At 40.9% G+C, this 20,000-nt stretch overlaps 2 protein-coding genes and 2 long non-coding RNA genes across 6 annotated transcripts in view; 3 read left to right on the forward strand and 1 right to left on the reverse strand.

The window, feature by feature from the left end:
* Window positions 1-5,882: 5,882 nt before the first annotated feature.
* Window positions 5,883-9,563, forward strand: LOC126992687 (uncharacterized; the record flags this gene model as incomplete). Its single annotated transcript, XM_050851490.1, has 1 exon — window positions 5,883-9,563. A coding segment is annotated over one exon (3,321 nt), but the record flags the coding sequence as incomplete, so codon positions are not given.
* An 893-nt stretch (window positions 9,564-10,456) lies between these two features.
* The window catches only part of LOC126992674 (procollagen-lysine,2-oxoglutarate 5-dioxygenase 1-like), a 44,628-nt gene continuing 35,084 nt past the window's right edge, over window positions 10,457-20,000 (reverse strand). For 2 of the 3 annotated variants that reach the window (XM_050851479.1, XM_050851478.1), the window contains 2 exons: window positions 18,678-18,806; window positions 14,616-15,096 (listed from right to left, as the gene is read on the reverse strand). In XM_050851479.1, coding sequence (XP_050707436.1) covers window positions 14,941-15,096; window positions 18,678-18,806 — 285 coding nt within the window. In that variant the 3' untranslated portion in view covers window positions 14,616-14,940. Of the gene's footprint in view, window positions 11,032-13,432; window positions 15,097-18,677; window positions 18,807-20,000 lie in introns of those variants that run through there. The other variant, XR_007746893.1, reaches the window with a different exon arrangement.
* LOC126992676 (uncharacterized) lies at window positions 12,679-13,431 on the forward strand. The gene is made up of 2 exons (XR_007746894.1): window positions 12,679-12,980; window positions 13,279-13,431. It is a non-coding gene; the product is annotated as an uncharacterized LOC126992676 (long non-coding RNA).
* Window positions 18,815-20,000, forward strand: part of LOC126992677 (uncharacterized) — a 1,914-nt gene continuing 728 nt past the window's right edge. The window contains exons 1-2 of the long non-coding RNA XR_007746895.1: window positions 18,815-19,251; window positions 19,514-20,000. The exon at window positions 19,514-20,000 is cut by the window's right edge and continues 728 nt beyond it. This is a non-coding gene — a long non-coding RNA (uncharacterized LOC126992677). The remainder of the gene's footprint in view (window positions 19,252-19,513) is intronic.

The following is a 20,000-nucleotide window of genomic DNA, read 5'->3' on the forward strand; positions in this document are numbered from 1 at the left end:
TACAGAAGAAAAGAAGAAAGGAAAGATGAAGAAGGAAATAGAAGAAAAGAGAGATTTGGAAGTAAGGAAACAATGAGAAGGAAAAGATAGAAAAGGAAATATTCAAGAAAAGAAGAAAGCAGAAGAAGGAAATGATGAAGAAGATGAAGATGAAGAAGGAATTACTTAGAAGAAGGAAGAGAAAGATTTGAAATGAAGAAATAACTAGAAGAAAAAGATGCAGAAAAGAGAGAGAGAGAGAGAGAGAGAGAGAGAGATGTGAAAAAAGAAGGAAGAAAACATTAACAAAAAAAGAAAGAAAAGAAAGAAGAAAGAAAGAAAAGAAAGTAAACGTGGAAAAAAAATACAAAAAAATGACGATAATTTGATTTAGTGAAAGAAAAAAAAAAAACGAAAACATTAAATTAAACAAGAAAACATTTATTAGAGAGAAAAATAAACTTACAGAGGAGAAGATGAAAGACGTGAAGAGGGATTGAAGTGACCTATGGAAGAGTGAGGTGTGGTATAGCAGGGTGAAGGAAGGGTAGCGTGAGCGTTGATAGAGTGAAGAGGGAGTGTGAAGTGTGACCTTAGACCTATATAAAAGTGAAGTGTGGTATTTAGAGGCGTGAAGAATGAAGTGTGGAGTGTGAAATGTTAGAGAAGTGTGTGTAGAATGAAGTGTGGATGAAGTGTGATCGTTGGAATTGTGAAGAGTGAAGTGTTGTATGACAGGGTGAAGGAAGGGAAGTGTATGCGTTAGTAGAGTGAAGAGTGAGTGTGAAGTGTGGTATTTAGAAGCGTGGAGAATGAAGTGTAGATGAAGTGTGACATTTAAAAGCATGAAGTGTGATGAGAGAATGAAGTGACAAGGGAAAGTGAAGTGCTCTCTCTCTCTCTCTCTCTCTCTCTCTCTCTCTCTCTCTCTCTCTCTCTCTCTCTCTCTCTCTCTCTCTCTCTCTCTCTCTCTCTCTCTCTCTCTCTCTCTCTCTCTCTCTCTCTCTCTCTCTCTCTCTCTCTCTCTCTCCTTATTTCCTCCTTTTCATAATCTATCCTCCTCTTCCTCTGTCTCTCCTTCTCTCTCCTTCTCTCTTCTTCCTTCTATCTCCTTCCTTCTGTTTTCATTATATGTCATTCTTCGTTTTCCTTCTTCCTTAATTTCATCTTTTTTCTCTCATTTCTTCCTTTATTCAAGCTGTTCGCCTCCTCCTCTGTTTTTAGTTCTCGGTATTCTTCTTTTTCTTCTTCTGCTTCTTCTTCTTCTTCTTCTTCTTCTTCTTCTTCTTCTTCTTCTTCTGCTTCTTCCTTTTCTCCACCTGTTTCTTCTTCTTCTTCTTCTTCTTCTTCTTCTTCTTCTACATCATTCTCCTTTCTTCTCTTCCTGCCCTTTCTTCTTCTTGTCCAAATTTGAGAGGAAGAAAATTGCGAGAGAAAACAGAGAGAGAAAAAATGTCTAGAGAAGTTTTTTTTTAGAGGGAAAATAAAGTAAAAGAAGAAAATGATAAAGAAGAAAATAAAGAAGAAAAGGTGTCTAAGGGAAACTATGTTCAGGAAAAGGAAGAAAAAAAGAAGAATGGAAAGGAAATTAATAAGAAAGAATAATGAGGAAAAAGATATGAAAAATGGTGTGTGTGTGTGTGTGTGTGTGTGTGTGTGTGTGTGTGTGTGTGTGTGTGTGTGTGTGTGAAAGTCTGTTAACCGCTGTGAATTTTGTTGTTGATGTTGTTTTTGTTGTGGCGTGCTTGAGAGAGAGAGAGAGAGAGGTCCTATATTTTTTTTTTGTTCGTTCTATATTATCAAAATTATTAGTATTTTCTTATTCTCTTTTATTATCTTTATTATTTTTTATTTATTATTTTTTTCCCTTTATTATTGTTTTCTTTTTCTTCTTCTTCTTCTTCTTCTTCTTCTTCTTCTTCTTCTTCTTCTTCTTCTTCTTCTTCTTCTTCTTCTTCTTCTTCTTCTTCTTCTTCTTCTTCTTTTTCTTTTTTTATCTTCCTATTATCATTATTATCATTATTATTATTATTGTTCTCTCTTCTAATGATGATGATGATGATGATGATGATAATGATGATGATGATGATGATGAGATACTTGACCCGAAAGCGGTGGGGCAGAAAATAATGGAGATGATAATGGAGGTGGTGGTGGTGGTGGTGATGATGGCCTGAGATGATTGTGGTGGTGATGGAGGTGATGGTTATGGCTGTTTATGTACCGATGTGATGACTTTGCAGTAGTAGTAGTAGTAGTAGTAGTAGTAGTAGTAGTAGTAGTAGTAGTAGTAGTAGTAGTAGTAGTAGTAGTAGTAGTAGTAGTAGTAGTAGTAGTAGTAGTAGTAGTAGTAGTAGTAGTAGTAGTAGTTTTTGTTGTTGTTGTTGTTGTAGTTTTTGTTTTTTGGGGGGATTATAAACATGTTGCATTCTCTCTCTCTCTCTCTCTCTCTCTCTCTCTCTCTCTCTCTCTCTCTCTCTCTCTCTCTCTCCCTTCCTTTCCTTCCCTTCCCTTCCCTTCCCTTCCTTTCCTTTCCTTTCCTTTCCTTTCCTTCCCTTCCCTTCCTCTCCTTTCCTTCCCTTCCCTTCCCTTCCCTTTCCCTTCCCTTCCCTCTCCATCCCCCTCCCCCCTCTCTCTTTCCCATTCTTTCCTCAGCCTCTCTCCCTCTTCCCCTTTCTCCCCTCTCTCTCTCTCTCTCCCTCACTCCCCCTCATCCCTCCCTTTCCTTAACTCTGCAGATATAAAGCAAGATAAAAAGGAACAATATAAGAAACGAGAAGGAAGGAAGAAAGAAAGGAAGGAAGGAAGGAAAAGAAATGGAGAAAATGAAGGTGATAAAAATACAGTGTGAGAAAATGTCGAAGATGATGATGACGAAGAAAATGTTAAAGAAAAGTGAGATTGGAAAATAGATATGAAATGGAAAATAAATGATGAAATAAAGAAGAAGAAAAATGAAAAGAGTGTAAAGAAAAACCAAAGACAAATAATATAAAGAAAAGGAATAAAGAAAATAATGAAGAAGAAAGAAAATGAATATTGAGAAAGAAAGAAAAAGGAGAGAAATAAGGTAAAGAAGAGAAGTGAGGAAGAAGAAATAAAAAGAAAACAAAGAAAACGAAGGAAAAAACAAAGACAGTAAAACAAAAAAAGGAAAAGAAAAACAATAACTAAGAAAAAAGAAGAAAACAAAAGATAAAACAAAAATTAAACAACCAAGAAAATTAATGAAGAGAAAAAAAACAAGAAAACAAGAACAAGAAAAAGAAAACAAGAAAACAAAAATAAAACAACCAAGATAACTACTGAAGAGCAAGAAAACAAGCAAATCAAAACAACAACATCAACAAAAACAAATTAATAAGAAAGTGAAAAAAAAAGAACATTAGAAAACGGATACACCCAAAACCCCAAACCTTATAGAAAACGGGCTGTTATGGCGGGCACTAAACTGTTCTCAATGGTGGCGGCGGTGGTGGTGGTGGTGGTGGAGGGGGGTCAGGTCAACAGGGTCACTCCTAGTCCAGTTCTTCATCCTCCCTGTGACCTTTTGACCTTTGAAGGGAATGAAGTTACCTGTAGATGTCATTCTCCTACCCAGGTATTATTATTATTGTTGTTGTTGTTGTTGTTGTTGTTGTTGTTGTTGTTGTTGTTGTTGTTCTTATCCTTCTTCTTCTTCATCTTCTTCTTCTTCTTCTTCTTTCTCGTCTTCTTTTTGTTTTATTTTGTCCTTTTCTTTTATTTTTTTTATTTTTTTATTTCTTTCATTATTTCTTTTCTTTAACTTTTTTCTTTCCTCTTTTTCTTTCTTTCTCGTTATTTTCATCAGTTTTCATTATTTCTTTTCTTCTTCATTATTTTCTCTATTCCTTTTCTTTATATTATTCCTGCCACACATTTTGTCTTTGTTTTTTTCTTTACACTCTTTTCATTCTTCTTCATTTTCTTCATTCATTTTTCATTTAATATTTTTTTTTCTATCTCACTTTGCTGAATCATTTTCTTCGTCATCATCCTCGACATTTTCTCACACTGTCTTATTACCACTTTCATTCTTCTTCTTCTTCTTCTTCTTCTTCTTCTTCTTCGTCTTCTTCTTCTTTTTCTTATTATTATTATTGTTATTATTATCATGATTATTCGATATTTTCACTGCTTCTATTGTACTACTGATATTTTTTTCCCATTTCTAACCCTTTACAGTAAACCCTCGCTTTTACGAACCTCGATTCCGGTATAACGAACTTCTTTACCTTAATTACCGGTGTGTGCGGGGAAGTACCGGACAAATATGTAATAGCGGGGTTTTGTTCAGGGGTTGGCGGCCGAGCATGAACACGCGCACGTCGGTCAGTGTAACAGTATCCATTGTGTGATCATTGTTTTGATTTCCCTGTGCGGGTGTAGTATTTGTGATGACTGCGTGTTACAAACTTTCATCTAATATATAAGTTTTGCTATGTGAGGATTTAGGGGTCTTAGTGAGCTCTGATCTCCGTCCAAGGGTACAGTGCATTCAAGCTAGAAATCGAGCAAACAGGGTACTGGGATTCATTTCAAGGAGCGTAAGCAACAGAAGCGCCGAGGTTATCTTCAGTCTGTATTTAGCATTAGTCAGACCTCATCTTGACTATGCGATGCAGTTCTGGTCACCTTACTAAGGAATGGATATCAAAATGTTGGAATCGGTACAGAGGAGGATGACAAAGATGATTCACGTGTTGAGAAACTTGCCATACGAGGAAAGACTTAACAGTTAAACTTGCATTCTCTAGAAAGGCGAAGGGTGCGTGGAGACTTGATCGAGGTTTATAAATGGATGAAGGGCTTTAATAAGGGGGATATGAAAAAGGTTCTGATGGTAAGAGAGCCGGGTAGGACACGTAGTAATGGGTTTAAACTGGATAAGTTCAGATTCAACAGGGACATAGGCAAAAACTGGTTTACTAACAGAGTGGTGGATGAGTGGAACAGGTTGGGCAGTCATGTGGTGAGTGCCAATACAATAGTCACATTAAAAAAAAGATTAGATTAATTCATGGACAGTGATGCTAGGTGGGGTTAGGTTCACAGGAGCTGCTTTGTACAGACCCACCGGCCTCCTGCAGACTCCTTATGTTCTATGTTCTTACGTACACAAATGGTTGGAAATAGCGATCTTTCAGCTCATATAACAAATAAAGTTCAATATATGACGAATTTTCGGATATATGGTCGTGTTATAAGACAATTCGCTGCCCAAGCACACATAGTTGTCAAGACTTTCGTAGTTGTGGGCATTTCCAGGAGTAGTTTTATGACCTCGGTGGTAGTTTGACCCTTCCTCTGTACCGTGAACCTAAGAAACACACATTTGACAAGGCTTTCGTAGGAGCTGTGGGCATTTCCATGAGTAGTTTTATGACCCTGGTGGTAATGTGACCCTTCCTCTGTACCGTGAACCTGAAGAAACACACATTTGACAAGGCTTTCGTGGGTGTTGTGGGCATTTCCAGGGGTAGTTTTATGACCTCGGTGGTAGTTTGACCCTTCTTCTGTACCGTGAACCCAAAGAAATACTCATTCGAACCTAACTGACCCCTTCTTTGACCTTTAGAGACAGCTGATCAATCTTATAATACCGGCTTATAACGTCACCCTCGCCCAAACTGGTTCGTTAAAGGGAGGGCTCACTGTATTTATTTAGTCTTTTCTCAAGTAATCTGTTCAGTATTTCAGATTATTGTTTTCTATTCTTTTTCATTAGTTATTTATTTCCTTTATCATTTCTTATGTTTCGTTATTATTTCTCTGTTTGTTCAATATATTTCACTTTTCATTATTAATTTTTTGTGATTTTTTGTTCTATAATGCTGAATATATACTTTTGCTCTCTCTCTCTCTCTCTCTCTCTCTCTCTCTCTCAGCCCTCGCCCCACCCGTCATCCCCCCCACAAGTCATCTCCCACAACCTCCAGCGGCTCACCGTGGAGAACTGCGCGGTCGTGGACATCTCCCACACACTCTCCTCCCTCCCTCACCTCCTCTCCCTCACTCTCCGCGGGGTGGGGGAGGTGACAGGCGGGAGAAACCAGGGAGAGAACGAAAAGAAACCCAGAACGTCACATTTACAGGAGCTTACCATTGAAGACTCGCGCATTCCCGTCCTCTCCGGCGACTTATTCAACGGGAGACTCAAGCAGAACGCGACAGTCACATTTACCCGCATTCAAACCGATATCATCACGTCCTACGCCATTGCAGGATCCCCAAGCCTCCACAGGATCGAGATTAAGGACTCCCGCGTAGGACTCATCCAGCAGAATGCCTTTGGGAGAGGTGGATTGCGTGTGGGTGAGCTTAAACTTGATAGCTGTGAGGTGGATGAAATTGAGAGGGACGGTATTTGGCTAGCATGGGTTGGGTCGTTACATATAGACCAGTGTAGGGTTAGCAGGGTGCGTGAGGCAGGGGTGAGGGTGAACAAGGCTTACTACCTCTACCTCACCCGCTGCACCCTGGCAAGCTATCACCCTGGGGGAATACGCGGCAGGGTGCTGGAAGGGGCTGTGATTGATCTTAACGTTATTACCCCTGTCATAACCCCTGTCACCCCTATATCCAGGCTTGGCTTAGAGTATGTTGACCCTGTTTCGTCCCCTGTCACCCCTGTTTCATACCCTTCAACCCTTGTCAATCACCCTAGCGCCCCTGTGTCGTCCCTGTCAAGCCCTTCTCCCCTATCCTCCCTTCCTTCCCCTGTTCCTCCCTTTTCCTCCCTTTCCTCACCCTTCCACAGCCCTTCTCCCTCCCTGTCAACTCCTTCCCCTGTTCCTCCCCTTTCCTCCCCTTCCTCACCCTTCCACAGCCCTTCTCCCTCCCTGTCAACTCCTTCCCCTGTTCCTCCCCTTCTTTCCTCCCCTTCCTCCCCCTACACTACCCCTTCTCCCTCCCTGTCAACCCCCTCCCCTCCCTTTTCCTCATTTTCATCCCCTCTCCCTCCCCATCCTTCCCCTTCCTTCCCCTTCACCACCCCTTCTCCCTTGCCCTCACCATCCCCCTCCCTCTCCTCCCCTTCCATCTCTCCCCTTCCAGCGGTTTCTATCTCGGCGAACGAAGATACCAGAGAACAAGGTGAATATACGAGTTATCCCTCTAAAACCAAGGATGCGGCTCAGTTTTCTAATCCTGGTTCTTATCCATATAGAAACCATGGGCGTCATTCTGGTTTCTATCCTCCCAGTGATCCATATAACGAGGTTTCTAGTGGGGTTATCTATTCACATGCTAGAGAACAGGATGAGAACGGGCTTCCTAGCTTCGTAAATTATCCAACTGCTAGAGAACACAACGATGAGTTTTCTAGTTCCTTAAGTCAACCACATTTTAGGGAACACAGCGATGATGCGTTTTCTAGTAGTGGTGTTAATCCGAATCTTAGAGAACAGAATGGGGATGTGTCCTCTACCTCTTTTGATCACCTAGCTGGTAGAGAACAGGATGGGGACGCGTTCTCTAGTCCTTCTGATCACCCATACGATAGAGAACATGATAGGGACCTGTTCTCTACCTCTATTGATCACCTAACTGGTAGAGAACAGGATAGGGACGCGTTCTCTACCTCTGTTGATAACCCATATGTTAGAGAACGGTTTCAGGACACGTACCCATACCCTCAACACGTGGTATCTAATCCATTGCACTACTCACACGCTAGAGAACACGTCAAGCGAATGGTTTCTTATCCTGACACGCATTTCGACCCCTCACGGTTTCAATATAGCAGAGAACAGGGCCAGGGTGCGTTTTCTAATCCAGTTCCTTATTCAGATGGTTTCAGCTCATATAGCAGGCCGTTTAACACGTTCTCTAACCCGGATTACAGTGTTAGAGACCGGAAAGAGAACACGGTATCGAGAACGGATATACAGACAGAGGAGGCTGATTTGAACACATTTAGCCCCTTGTATGGTGGTGAGGATTTGGTGTCTAGTGATGGGCGGTTTCAAAGTAGAGAACAGGTAGAGAACGCGGTTTCTAGTTTTGAATATTATAATCATTTACCTTATTTTGATGTGACGGCTTTTCCTTATTACGAAGTTGATGATGATGACGATGATGATGAATTTAATCCTATCTCCTCTTCTTCTTCCTCCTCCTCCTCCTCCTCCTACCCTTCTTCTTCCTCCTCTTCCTCCCCTTCATCATCATCTCTTCACGCTTCCTCCTCTGTCTTCTCCCACTCTTACTCCTCCTCCTCCTCCTCTCCTTTTTCTACCTCCTCTTCTTCCTCTTCTTCATTCCCCTCCTCCTCCGCCTCCTCCACCTCTTCTTCCCCTTCTTTATCTCTTCATTCATCTTCTCCTTCCTCCTCCTCCTCCTCACCCCTCCCCCTCCCCGCCTCTCCATACATCCACATCACAAGCAACACCTTCGTTCTCACCCCCACACATCACCCCCTCCTCACACCTCACCCCGGGGTCAACATCGCTGTGGCTAACAACACCCTGGGGGCCTGCTCCTGCACCTCCTTCAGCCAATACCTCAGGGGCGTGTACAGAGCCCTGGGGGAGTACGGGGGTGAGGTGCACGAGAGCTTGGTACGGAATGGGATGTGTTTCCTTAAGGGGGGATTGTTCCGTGTAGGGTGTGTGTTTAGTGGTGCTGGTAGTAGTAGTAGTAGTAGTAGTAGTAGTAGTAGTAGTAGTAGTAGTAGTAGTAGTAGTAGTACAAAACACTCTTCCAATACCTACCATCTCTCTACCACTATTCCACCACCACCACAATCAACCAGTCTCTTCGTAGCTCCCAAAATTCAACCATTACAACCACCTACCACTATTTCCACCACTACCAGTATTCCAACAACCACTATTCCTCAACCTACCACTACCAGCACATCAACCAAAATCTACAGACCAACCAAAATTTTTTCTAGGCCTACCAATACTACCACAACCATTTATCAACCTACCACTACTACCAAACCAACCAACATCGCGTATAGGCCTACCAACCATTCTCTTAAGTCGCCGCATCGTTTGAGAGGCGAACAGAAAACGGAGATAAACAAACTCTGGGAGGAGATATATGGCGGCGTGTTTGCCCTCAGACTCCGGAAGCCACTCGGCCGCCATATTGGAACTCCCAGAAATGTCAACAAAGCTCCCAGTGTCATATTCGGTAAAGATTCTCGTAAGATTTCGTTCAAGGGGCGTCGCGTGCTGGTGTCCCCGCGGTGATGTGGCCCCGGGTGTCCGATGAATGGTGGGAAATGTGAAGAATTGTGGAAAATGTGAAGAAATGTGAAAAATAATGTATAGAATTGTGAATAATGTGATAAAAACGTGAAAAATGAGAGAATGATGATTATAGACTAGTTAACTATTAGGATGTATTTGCATGTATAGGGATAGTAGTGTAGAAGTAATAGTAATTTGTGGGATAGTATTTATATTTTACTATTGAACTATTTATTTTATTTATGTATTTCTTTCTTTTTCTCTCTTTCTATTTTTCTATCTATCTATTCACCTCTATCCTCATTTATTAACCTTCTTCCTTCTCCTCCTTCTCTTCCTCCTTCTATTTCTCCTCCTCCTCCTCCTCCATCTTTTTTTCCTCTCCTTCTCCTCTTCCTTTGTCTTCCCTTCCTCTTCCTCCTCTTCCCTCTCTTCATCATCTCCTCTTTCTCCTTATCTTCCTCTTCTTCTTCTTCACCCTCCCTTTCCTTCTCCTCCTCTTCCTCCTTCAATCTATTTATCTATCGTCTTTTCTTTTTGTTATAATTTATCTATCAGTGTTTGTGTACGTGTGTGTCTGTGTGTACCTTTGTCGTGTACGTGTGTATGTGCGTATTGTATTAACCTGTGTATTCTTTATTTTGTCAATTAACCTGTGGACAAGTTACCTGTTGTGTTTGTGTTACCTCTGTCTGTGTGTGTGTGTGTGTGTGTGTGTGTGTGTGTGTGTGTGTGTGTGTGTGTGTGTTGCTGTGGCGGAGGAGGAGGGGGAGGAGGCAAAGAAGGCTAGCGTGTGAAGCAATCCATGTATGTCTGTATGTCTGTATGAGTGTATATGTGTATGTATGTGTGTATGTATGTGTGTGTGTATGTGTGTGTGTGTGTGTGTGTGTGTGTGTGTTCCCTCCCTCCCTCCCTTCCTCAGCCCCTTTCCCTCCCTCCCCTCCCCTCCCCTCTCCTTCCCTCCTCCTCCCCTCCCACCCTCCCTTCCCTTTCCATTTCACCCCCCTTCCCCTCCCTCCCTTCCTCACCCCCTCAACCTCCCCTTTTCCAGTTTACCCCCATCCCCTCTCTCCCTCACCTCCCCTTCCCTAACTCCTCTCCCATCCTCCCTTCCCTTTCCAGTTCATCTCCTCTCAACCTCGCATCCTATTCTACTTTACCCCCATCCCTCTCTCCTCATCCCCTTCCTCCTCCCTCCTTCCCTCCTCCCCCCCCCCCTCCTCCCCAGGCCGGCATAGGCACACACAGGCCACAACATAATCTTTATTCTGAATACTGTTTGTGGAATGTAAAGATCAACAAGAGCAACCCTAGACATCACTTGTAAAAGATAAACTGAATATCGAATAACAATGCTTACGTTCTTATGTTCTTATATAACGAAATTGATGCTCTTTTCCTATAATTGTCTAGATCATATAAAAAAACGAGAAATTAAACGGGGTAGAAGCAATATTTTCAAGGATAACTAACTTGTGTTCTGTAAATAAAAAAATAAAAACAACTGAAAATTGTAATGAAAAAGCCATAAAGAAAACGAGATACGTGACAAAACCAATATTTCAAGGGGCCACTAAACTGATTTACATTCATTTAAAATCATCATGTTTTAAAATTACCAAGAAAACAACAGAAAAAGAATATAACAAAGAATCAATATTATTTAGGTATAACCAAACTGAAAATTATGTATTTTTATAACTGTCCAGAAAATCATATAAAAAACAAACAAACAAACTCAGCTGAGAGGAACCAGTATTTTCAAGGGTAACTAAACTGTCTTGTGTTCTGTATATAAAAACGTCTGAACGCTGTCTTGAAAAAGCTATAAAGAAAACGAGATACGTGACAAAACCAATATTTTAAGGCACCACTAAACTGATTTGCATTCATTTAAAATCATCATGTTTTAAAATGGTCAAGAAAACTCTATCTAAGGAAAATATGTAACCAAGAAGCAACAATTTTTAGGGTATAACGAAACTGAAAATTGTGTACTTTTTTTTATTATTGTCTAGAAATCGAACTGAGATGAAGCAATATTGTAAAGGATAGATAAATTGTCTTGTGTGCTGTAAATTAAAATTGTCTAAAAATTGTAATGAAAAACAATACAAAAAACGAGATATGTGACAAAACCAATATTTCAAGGGGGCACTAAACTGATTTGCATTCATATAAAATTATCATGTTTTAAAATGACCAAGAAAACAGAACAGAAAAAAAACCCAAAGAATCAACAATTTTAAGGTATAACTAAACTGAAAATTGTGGACTTTTATAACTGTCTAGAAAATCATATAAAAAATGAGAAATTCAACTCAGAAGAACCAGCATTTTAAAGGATAGATAAATTGTCTTGTGTTCTGTAAATTAAAATTGTCTAAAAATTGTAATGAAAAACAATACAGAAAACGAGATATGTGACAAAACCAATATTTTAAGGGGGCACTAAACTGATTTGCATTCATATAAAATCATATGTTTTAAAATGACCAAGACAGCAGAACAGAAAACAAAAACAAAGAATCAACAATTTTAAGGTATAAATAAACTGAAAATTGTGGACTTTTATAACTGTCTAGAAAATCATATAAAAAAAAGAGAAATTCAACTCAGAAGAACCAACATTTTAAAGGATAGATAAATTGTCTTGTGTTCTGCAAATTAAAATTGTCTAAAAATTGTAATGAAAAAGCAATACAGAAAACGAGATATGTGACAAAACCAATATTTCAAGGGGGCACTAAACTGATTTGCATTCATATAAAATCATATGTTTTAAAATGACCAAGAAAACAACAGAAAACAAAAACAAAGAATCAACATTTTTAAGGTATAACTAAACTGAAAATTGTGGACTTATAACTGTCTAGAAAATCATATAAAAAAATAAGAAATTCAACTCAGAAGAGCCAACTAGAAAATCATATAAAAAAATAAGAAATTCAACTCAGAAGAACCAACATTTTAAAGGATAGATAAATTGTCTTGTGTTCTGTAAATTAAAATTGTCTAAAAATTGTAATGAAAAACAATACAAAAAACGAGATATGTGACAAAACCAATATTTCAAGGGGGCACTAAACTGATTTGCATTCATATAAAATCATATGTTTTAAAATGACCAAGACAACAGAACAGAAAAAAAAAAGAATCAACATTTTTAAGGTATAACTAAACTGAAAATTGTGTACTTTTATAACTGTCTAGAAAATCATATAAAAAATGAGAAATTCAACTCAGAAGAACCAACATTTTAAAGGATAGATAAATTGTCTTGTGTTCTGTAAATTAAAATTGTCTAAAAATTGTAATGAAAAACAATACAGAAAACGAGATATGTGACAAAACCAATATTTTAAAGGGCCACTAAACTGATTTGCATTCATATAAAATTATCATGTTTTAAAATGACCAAGACAACAGAACAGAAAAAAGCAAACAAAGAATCAACATTTTTAAGGTATAACTAAACTGAAAATTGTGTACTTTTATAACTATCTAGAAAATCATATAAAAAAAATGGGAAATTCAACTCAGAAGAACCAACATTTTAAAGGATAGATAAATTGTCTTGTGTTCTGCAAATAAATAAAAAAAAAGTCTAAAAATTGTAATGAAAAAGCCATAAAGAAAACGAGATACACGACAAAACCAATATTTCAAGGGGACACTAAACTGATTTGCATTCATTTAAAATCATTATGTTTTAAAATGGTCAAAAAAATGCCAGCTAAGGAAAATATATAACCAAGCAGCAACAATTTTGAGGTATAATTAAATTGAAAATTGTGTACTTTTATAATTGTCTAGAAAATCATATAAAGAAACTAGAAATAAAACTGAGATAAAGCAATACTGTAAAGGATAAATAAATTGTCTTGTGTTGTTTATAAAAATGTCTGAACGCTGTCTTGAAAAAACTATAAAGAAGACGAGATACACGACAAAACCAATATTTCAAGGGGACACTAAACTGATTTGCATTCATTTAAAATCATCATGTTTTAAAATGGTAAAAAAAATGCCAGCTAAGGAAAATATATAACCAAGCAGCAACAATTTTGAGGTATAACTAAATTGAAAATTGTGTACTTTTATAATTGTCTAGAAAATCATATAAAGAAACGAGAAATAAAACTGAGACAAAGCAATACTGTAAAGGATAAATAAATTGTCTTGTGTTCTGTTTATAAAAATGTCTGAACGCTGTCTTGAAAAACCTATAAAGAAAACGAGATACGTGACAAAACCAATATTTTAAGGGGCTACTAAACTGATTTGCATTCACATAAAATCATCGTGTTTTAAGTCAAGAAAATGCTATCAAAGTAAAACATATGACCCAAAAGCAATAAATTAAAAGGTATAACTATTTTTTAATGTTGACAAAATGCTTTAAGGAACGGGTAAGTGGATTTGCCTCGCCTAAGCCCGCTCGCCACCTATATAAAGCGTGGTAGACCTTCCATATTTTCATTTTATTTTTTTATCTTCATTTTTATTATTTCTTCTGCTTAAAATTTGTCCAACGTAAGATTAAGGTGATTGGGTTTATTATTATTATTATCATTATTATCATTATTATTATTATTATTATTATTATTATTATTTCTACTACTACTACTACTTGTCTTTAAATAGTGGAATGAGGTGGTAGTAGTAGTAGTAGTAGTAGTAGTAGTAGTAGTAGTCTTTGCAAACGTAATAATAATAGGAATAATAATAATAATAATAATAATATCAATCATAATCATCAACTATCATCACAACCATCAGTAATCACCATAATTTACTATCTAATAACACACAAACAAACAAACAAACAAATAGACAATCTTATAATCAAGGTCGAGCCACACAAACAATTTCGATAAACAAACACTTCAAACAACAAACACTAACAGATCAATCAGCAAAGAAAGGATTAACAAACAGATCCATTTAACCAACAAACTCACAAACAGATCAGTGAAACAAACAAACGAACTCACAAACATTTTCGGTAAACAAACACGATCATGGAACACACAAACTCACAAACACAATTTCCTTCATTAAAAAAAAAACAGACACAAACAGACACGAACAGACACGAACAGACGGGCACAAAGACAGCCAGTCATCTTCTTGTTTTTTTTCTTTCCTCTTATTTTCCTTCTTTTCTCCTCCTTTTCCCTTCTCCCCTCCAATTTTCATTTCTCCCTTCTACTTTCCTTGCTTTTCTCCTTTTCTTACCTCCTGTACTTTCTCTCCTCTTTTTTTCCTTTTTTTCCTTCTATTTCCCTTTCCTTTCTCTCCTCCTTTCCTCTCTTATCTCTTATTTTCCTCTTACCTTCCTTTCTTTCCTCCAACTTTCTTTTCTTTTCCTCCTTCACTTTCCTTCATCCACTCCTACACTTTCTATTCTTTCTTTCTTTCTTCTTTCTTTTCTACACTTCATTTCTCCTATACTTCTTTATGCCTTTCCTTCATCCATTCTTTCACAATACTAAAGTCTCCTTCTATTCTCCTTTCTACCTTCATCTTAATTTCTTTCTTCACTTTTTCCTTCCTGTCTTTCCTACACCCTTTTCTATACTCCTCTCTACTCTCCTCCATTCACTTCTACACATTGCTATCACACATTCACCCACACCCTACACTCCTCCTCTTCTCCCTTCCACGCTCATCTTCACTCTTCACTCCCTCCCTCACGCCCCGTCGCTCCTCCCTTCTGCAGCGTCTCCGCCTACGGGTCGACGAAGGAGACGATGATGTACCTGGTGCCCTTGGTGGTGCGGAGGCCCTCGTGCAGGTGGGTGAGTCTGCCGGGGTGCATCAGGACCCAGCCCACGCGAGAGTCCGTCACATTGCAGTTGTAGCGCACGAACCGGCAGCCACCGCCCTGGGGAGAGACGGGTCAGGTGAGTGTTACCTTCGCCTTTTCAGTCGTCGTCCACGTGTTAAGGTAGGTAAGGGGGCGGAGCTAGTATAAAGTCGCTAGTAATTAAGAATATTATAGTAAAGTAGTATCTCTTTTTATCTTCTACCGATATTTTCATGCTGAGTGCTCTTCTGAACTTGGTAACTGCATGGCTCCCCCCTCCCAAGGCCCCGCTGCACTCTTGCTCACCCCTATACTGTCCAAACCCCTTTTGCAAGAGTTAACCAGCACCTTCACTCTTTTATCCCCTCTCCTGGTAACAGCCTTCCTTTGTCTGTATTTCCTCCTGCCTGTGACTTGACCTCTTCTCCCGAAATTGACCTCTCTTTTGGCTCCCTTGCTGTAAAAAAAGGCGCCCTTCCCAATAAGTCATCTTCGAAAATCCTCAAATGCTACTTGAGTTCGTATATAATTGAGAGAAGGGTGACATTTTCAGCAGCGTTAATATGTTGGTAAGCAAAAGGAATAAGCTAACATCCTCGCCATGAAGAGCTGGCGGTGAACCTGCGGTCGGGTTCTGTTAAAACCCTGTAGCAGCGACGGGCCAAATTTGTGGCTTCACCGCGTACTAGCGATGGGCTAAATTCTTGGCTTTACATAACCCCCCAAAAAATAGGATGCATAAACTGATCACAAATGCGTTGATATGTATTAGAATGATTTGCGTGAGTGATGATTTTTCTCATTAATTCGCTTAGAGGAGCCTTTAAGAAACATGATCCCCGCAGTTACCGGGTTAAAATACTTGTCCAGGTCGAGTGAAGAATTAAGACATCCTCATCAACCTTATCACGCGACGCGCATCGGAATGGTGAATGAAACATGTGTGGGTTTGTTTTATACACTTGAGTTTTTTTTAGATATATTTATATGATTTTTGTGCCGATGAAATATACTTTTACTGCGTCAAGTGGTTGTGATGTGCCGTCTTATGCGTGGCTTCAACAGCGTAGTGACACCTCAGAGGATTCTTATTATTTAGGGGTAGGCGGTGGCTGAGTGGTAGCGTGCTGGGCCCACATTCCCCGCGTGATGGACGACGCGAGTTCGAATCCCCACGATACCACCTCGGATTTTTCAGTCACCGCCGAGTGGCTTAAAACTACCCACACGCTGTCCTGAAGACCACCCATCAACCCGGACTCTAGAGGAAACCGTCCTAGTGAATCAAAAAGGAGTTCCGGGGGGCAGCATGAGCCAGAAGATGGCGCCACTATAAACACTTGCCTGCGCCATGACAGACTGGGGTCGAATACCATCCAGGCCCCTTAAGCAAGCCTACCGGCGCTCTAGGCATAGATGTAAAAAAAAAAAAATAAATAAAAAATAAATAAATAAATAAAAAAAAAGCTCTTGAAAGGCGAATCATAGCTAATACATGATAGGAAAAAAAGTACTGGAAAGAAGAGAAAAACAAACAAATTATAAAAAAAAGAATCATAAAAACAAGTAAAACGACGAAAAGGTGAAACAACGTGAATGACAGAAAAGAAAAAACAAAAACAATAGAAATATTAAAACGTGAATACCTGTTCCCGTTCACACTGCGCCGACTCCGGGCCACGACAACCCACCGACTTTTAGGACCCCTCCACACTGTGCCAAATCAGCATCCGGCGATCGTTTCCAGACCTCTTTCCGACCATGTGCGACCCTTCCACACCAACATTTCACACCCACGACCTCTTAAACCCCGAGTCGCTGGGTCGTCGGTATTCACGTTGTAATACTTATATTGTTTGGGGTTTTGCTTTTCTATAATTCACGTTGTTGTTCCTTTTCCTCGTTTTCCTGGTTTTTCTGGTTTGTTTTCCTGTAATTTGTTTGTTTTTCTTTTCTTTTCTTTCCAGTACTTTTTGTTTGGTTTCTTTATCTATCATGTATTAGTCACAAAGAAGGTACTTGCTTATTCCCCACACCATCACCCCTGCTCTCCTTACACCCCCCCAAACACACTACCCCCCATACCCACATATCACACCCCAACCCCTACACCCATGCTCACCTTCCCTCCTTACACCCCCACACACAATACCCCCGATACCCACACACCACACCCCAACCCCTACACCCATGCTCTCCTTCCCTCCTTACACCCCCCACACAATACCCCCGATACCCACACACCACGCCCCAACCCCTACACCCATGCTCTCCTTCCCTCCTTACACCCCCACACACAATACCCCCGATACCCACACACCACACCCCAACCCCTACACCCATGCTCTCCTTCCTCCTTACACCCACACAATACCCCCGATACCCACATATCACACCCCAACCCCTACACCCATGCTCACCTTCCCTCCTTACACCCCCACACACAATACCCCCGATACCCACACACCACACCCCAACCCCTACACCCATGCTCTCCTTCCCTCCTTACACCCCCCACACAATACCCCCGATACCCACATATCACACCCCAACCCCTACACCCATGCTCACCTTCCTCCCCACACCCCCCACACAGCCCCTGATACCCACACACCACGCCCCAACCCCTACACCCATGCTCACCTTCCTCCTTACACCCCCACACACAATACCCCCGATACCCACACACCACACCCCAACCCCTACACCCATGCTCTCCTTCCCTCCTTACACCCCCAACCCAATACCCCCGATTCCCTCACACCACACCCCAACCCCTACACCCATGCTCTCCTTCCTCCTTACACCCCACACACACCCCCTGATACCCACACACCCCCCCCCAACCCCTACCCCCCTGCTCTCCTTCCCTCCTTACACCCCCACACACAATACCCCCGATACCCACATATCACACCCCAACCCCTACACCCATGCTCACCTTCCCTCCTTACACCCCCACACACAGTACCCCGATACCCACACACCACACCCCAACCCCTACACCCATGCTCTCCTTCCCTCCTTACACCCCCACACACACCCCTGATACCCACATATCACACCCCAACCCCTACACCCATGCTCACCTTCCTCCTTACACCCCCACACAGTACCCTGATACCCACACACCACACCCCAACCCCTACACCCATGCTCTCCTTCCTCCTTACACCCCACACACACCCTGATACCCACACACCACACCCCAACCCCTACACCCATGCTCTCCTTCCCTCCTTACACCCCCACACACAATACCCCCGATACCCACACACCACACCCCAACCCCTACACCCATGCTCACCTTCCCTCCTTACACCCCCACACACAATACCCCCGATACCCACACATCACACCCCAACCCCTACTCACTTGCTCTCATTCCATCATTTCAGCCCGACACACAGTACCCCGATACCCACACACCACACCCCAACCCCTACACCCATGCTCACCTTCCCTCCTTACACCCCCCACACACAACCCCTCATACCCCCCCACACACACCCTTATCTCCCCACCCCCACAACACCGCCCAACCCCTACACCCATGCTCACCTTCCCTCCTTACACCTCACACACAACCCCTCATACACACACCCATATCTCCCCACCCCCACAACACCCCCTACCCCCCATTCTCACCCCCCTCTCACCTCGTAGTCCTTGCCGGGTTTGTTGAGTGCCACGTTGATGGTGTAGGTGGAGGTGTCGTGGTGGGGCCGAAGGAAGGGCTGCTCGTCAGGCTTGTAGCGCACCATGAAGTTCATCAGGGCGCGGGGAGGCTGTGGGGGCGTGGGGGTGATGGGGAGAGGGGTGAAGATGGGGAGGGGAAGGGATGGATGGGGGAGAAGAAAGTTAACGAAAAGGAAGAGAAGGGAAAGGAAGGATTGAAGGGAGGAAAGGGGAGACGGGGGAGGGGAGGGGAAGACAGAGGAGGGGGAGGGGAAGGGAAGGGATGGGAGAGAAGAAAGTTAACGAAAAGGAAGAGAAGGGAAAGGAAAGGGAAGGAGAGGGAAAGGAATGAAGGGAGGAAAGAGAGAGAGAGAGAGAGAGAGAGAGAGAGAGAGAGAGAGAGAGAGAGAGAGAGAGAGAGATTAATACCACATTATAATATTCACAACTATCACTCGCTCTATCTTTCTCTCTTCCTATCTTTATCTTTCCTATCCTTCATCTCTCTACCTATCTCTATCTTTCTGCTGCCTTGTATTTAAAATGGATAGTGAGGTTAGGTTAGGTTCACAGGAGCTGCCTTCTACAGCCATAACATAACATAACTTGATAAATTCTAATATGACGTTTAAATACCCAGGCTTTACTCTATGTATTCTAAGATAGTATATACATGTTAAAATGGATAGTGAGATTAGGTTAGCCTTGTATAGCCATAACATAACATAACTTCATAAATACCAATATGATGTTTAAATACCCAGGCGTTACTCTATGTATTCTAAGATAGTATATACATGTTAAAATGGATAGTGAGGTTAGGTTAGGTTCACAGGAGCTGCCTTGTACAGCCATAACATAACTTCATAAATACTAATATAACGTTTAAATACCCAGGCGTTACTCTATGTATTCTAAGATAGTAAAACAAATGTCTAAAGATTGTAACGAAAAGTAATAAAGAAAACGAAATACTTGACAAAACCACTATTTCAAGGCACCACTGAACTGATTTCCATTCATTTAAAATCATCACGTTTTAAAATGGTCAAGAAAACTCTATCTAAGGAAAATATGTAACCAAGAAGCAACAATTTTAGGGTATAACTAAACTGAAAATTGCGTAGTGAGGTTAGGTTAGGTTCACAGGAGCTGCCTTGTACAGCCATAACATAACATAACATGATAAATACCAATATGATGTTTAAATACCCAGGCGTTACTCTATGTATTCTAAGAGAGTATATACATGTTAAAATGGATAGTGAGGTTAGGTTAGCCTTGTATAGCCATAACATAACATT

The sequence above is a fragment of the Eriocheir sinensis genome, unplaced genomic scaffold (assembly GCF_024679095.1).
Source record: "Eriocheir sinensis breed Jianghai 21 unplaced genomic scaffold, ASM2467909v1 Scaffold5, whole genome shotgun sequence".
NCBI lineage: Eukaryota > Metazoa > Arthropoda > Malacostraca > Decapoda > Varunidae > Eriocheir > Eriocheir sinensis.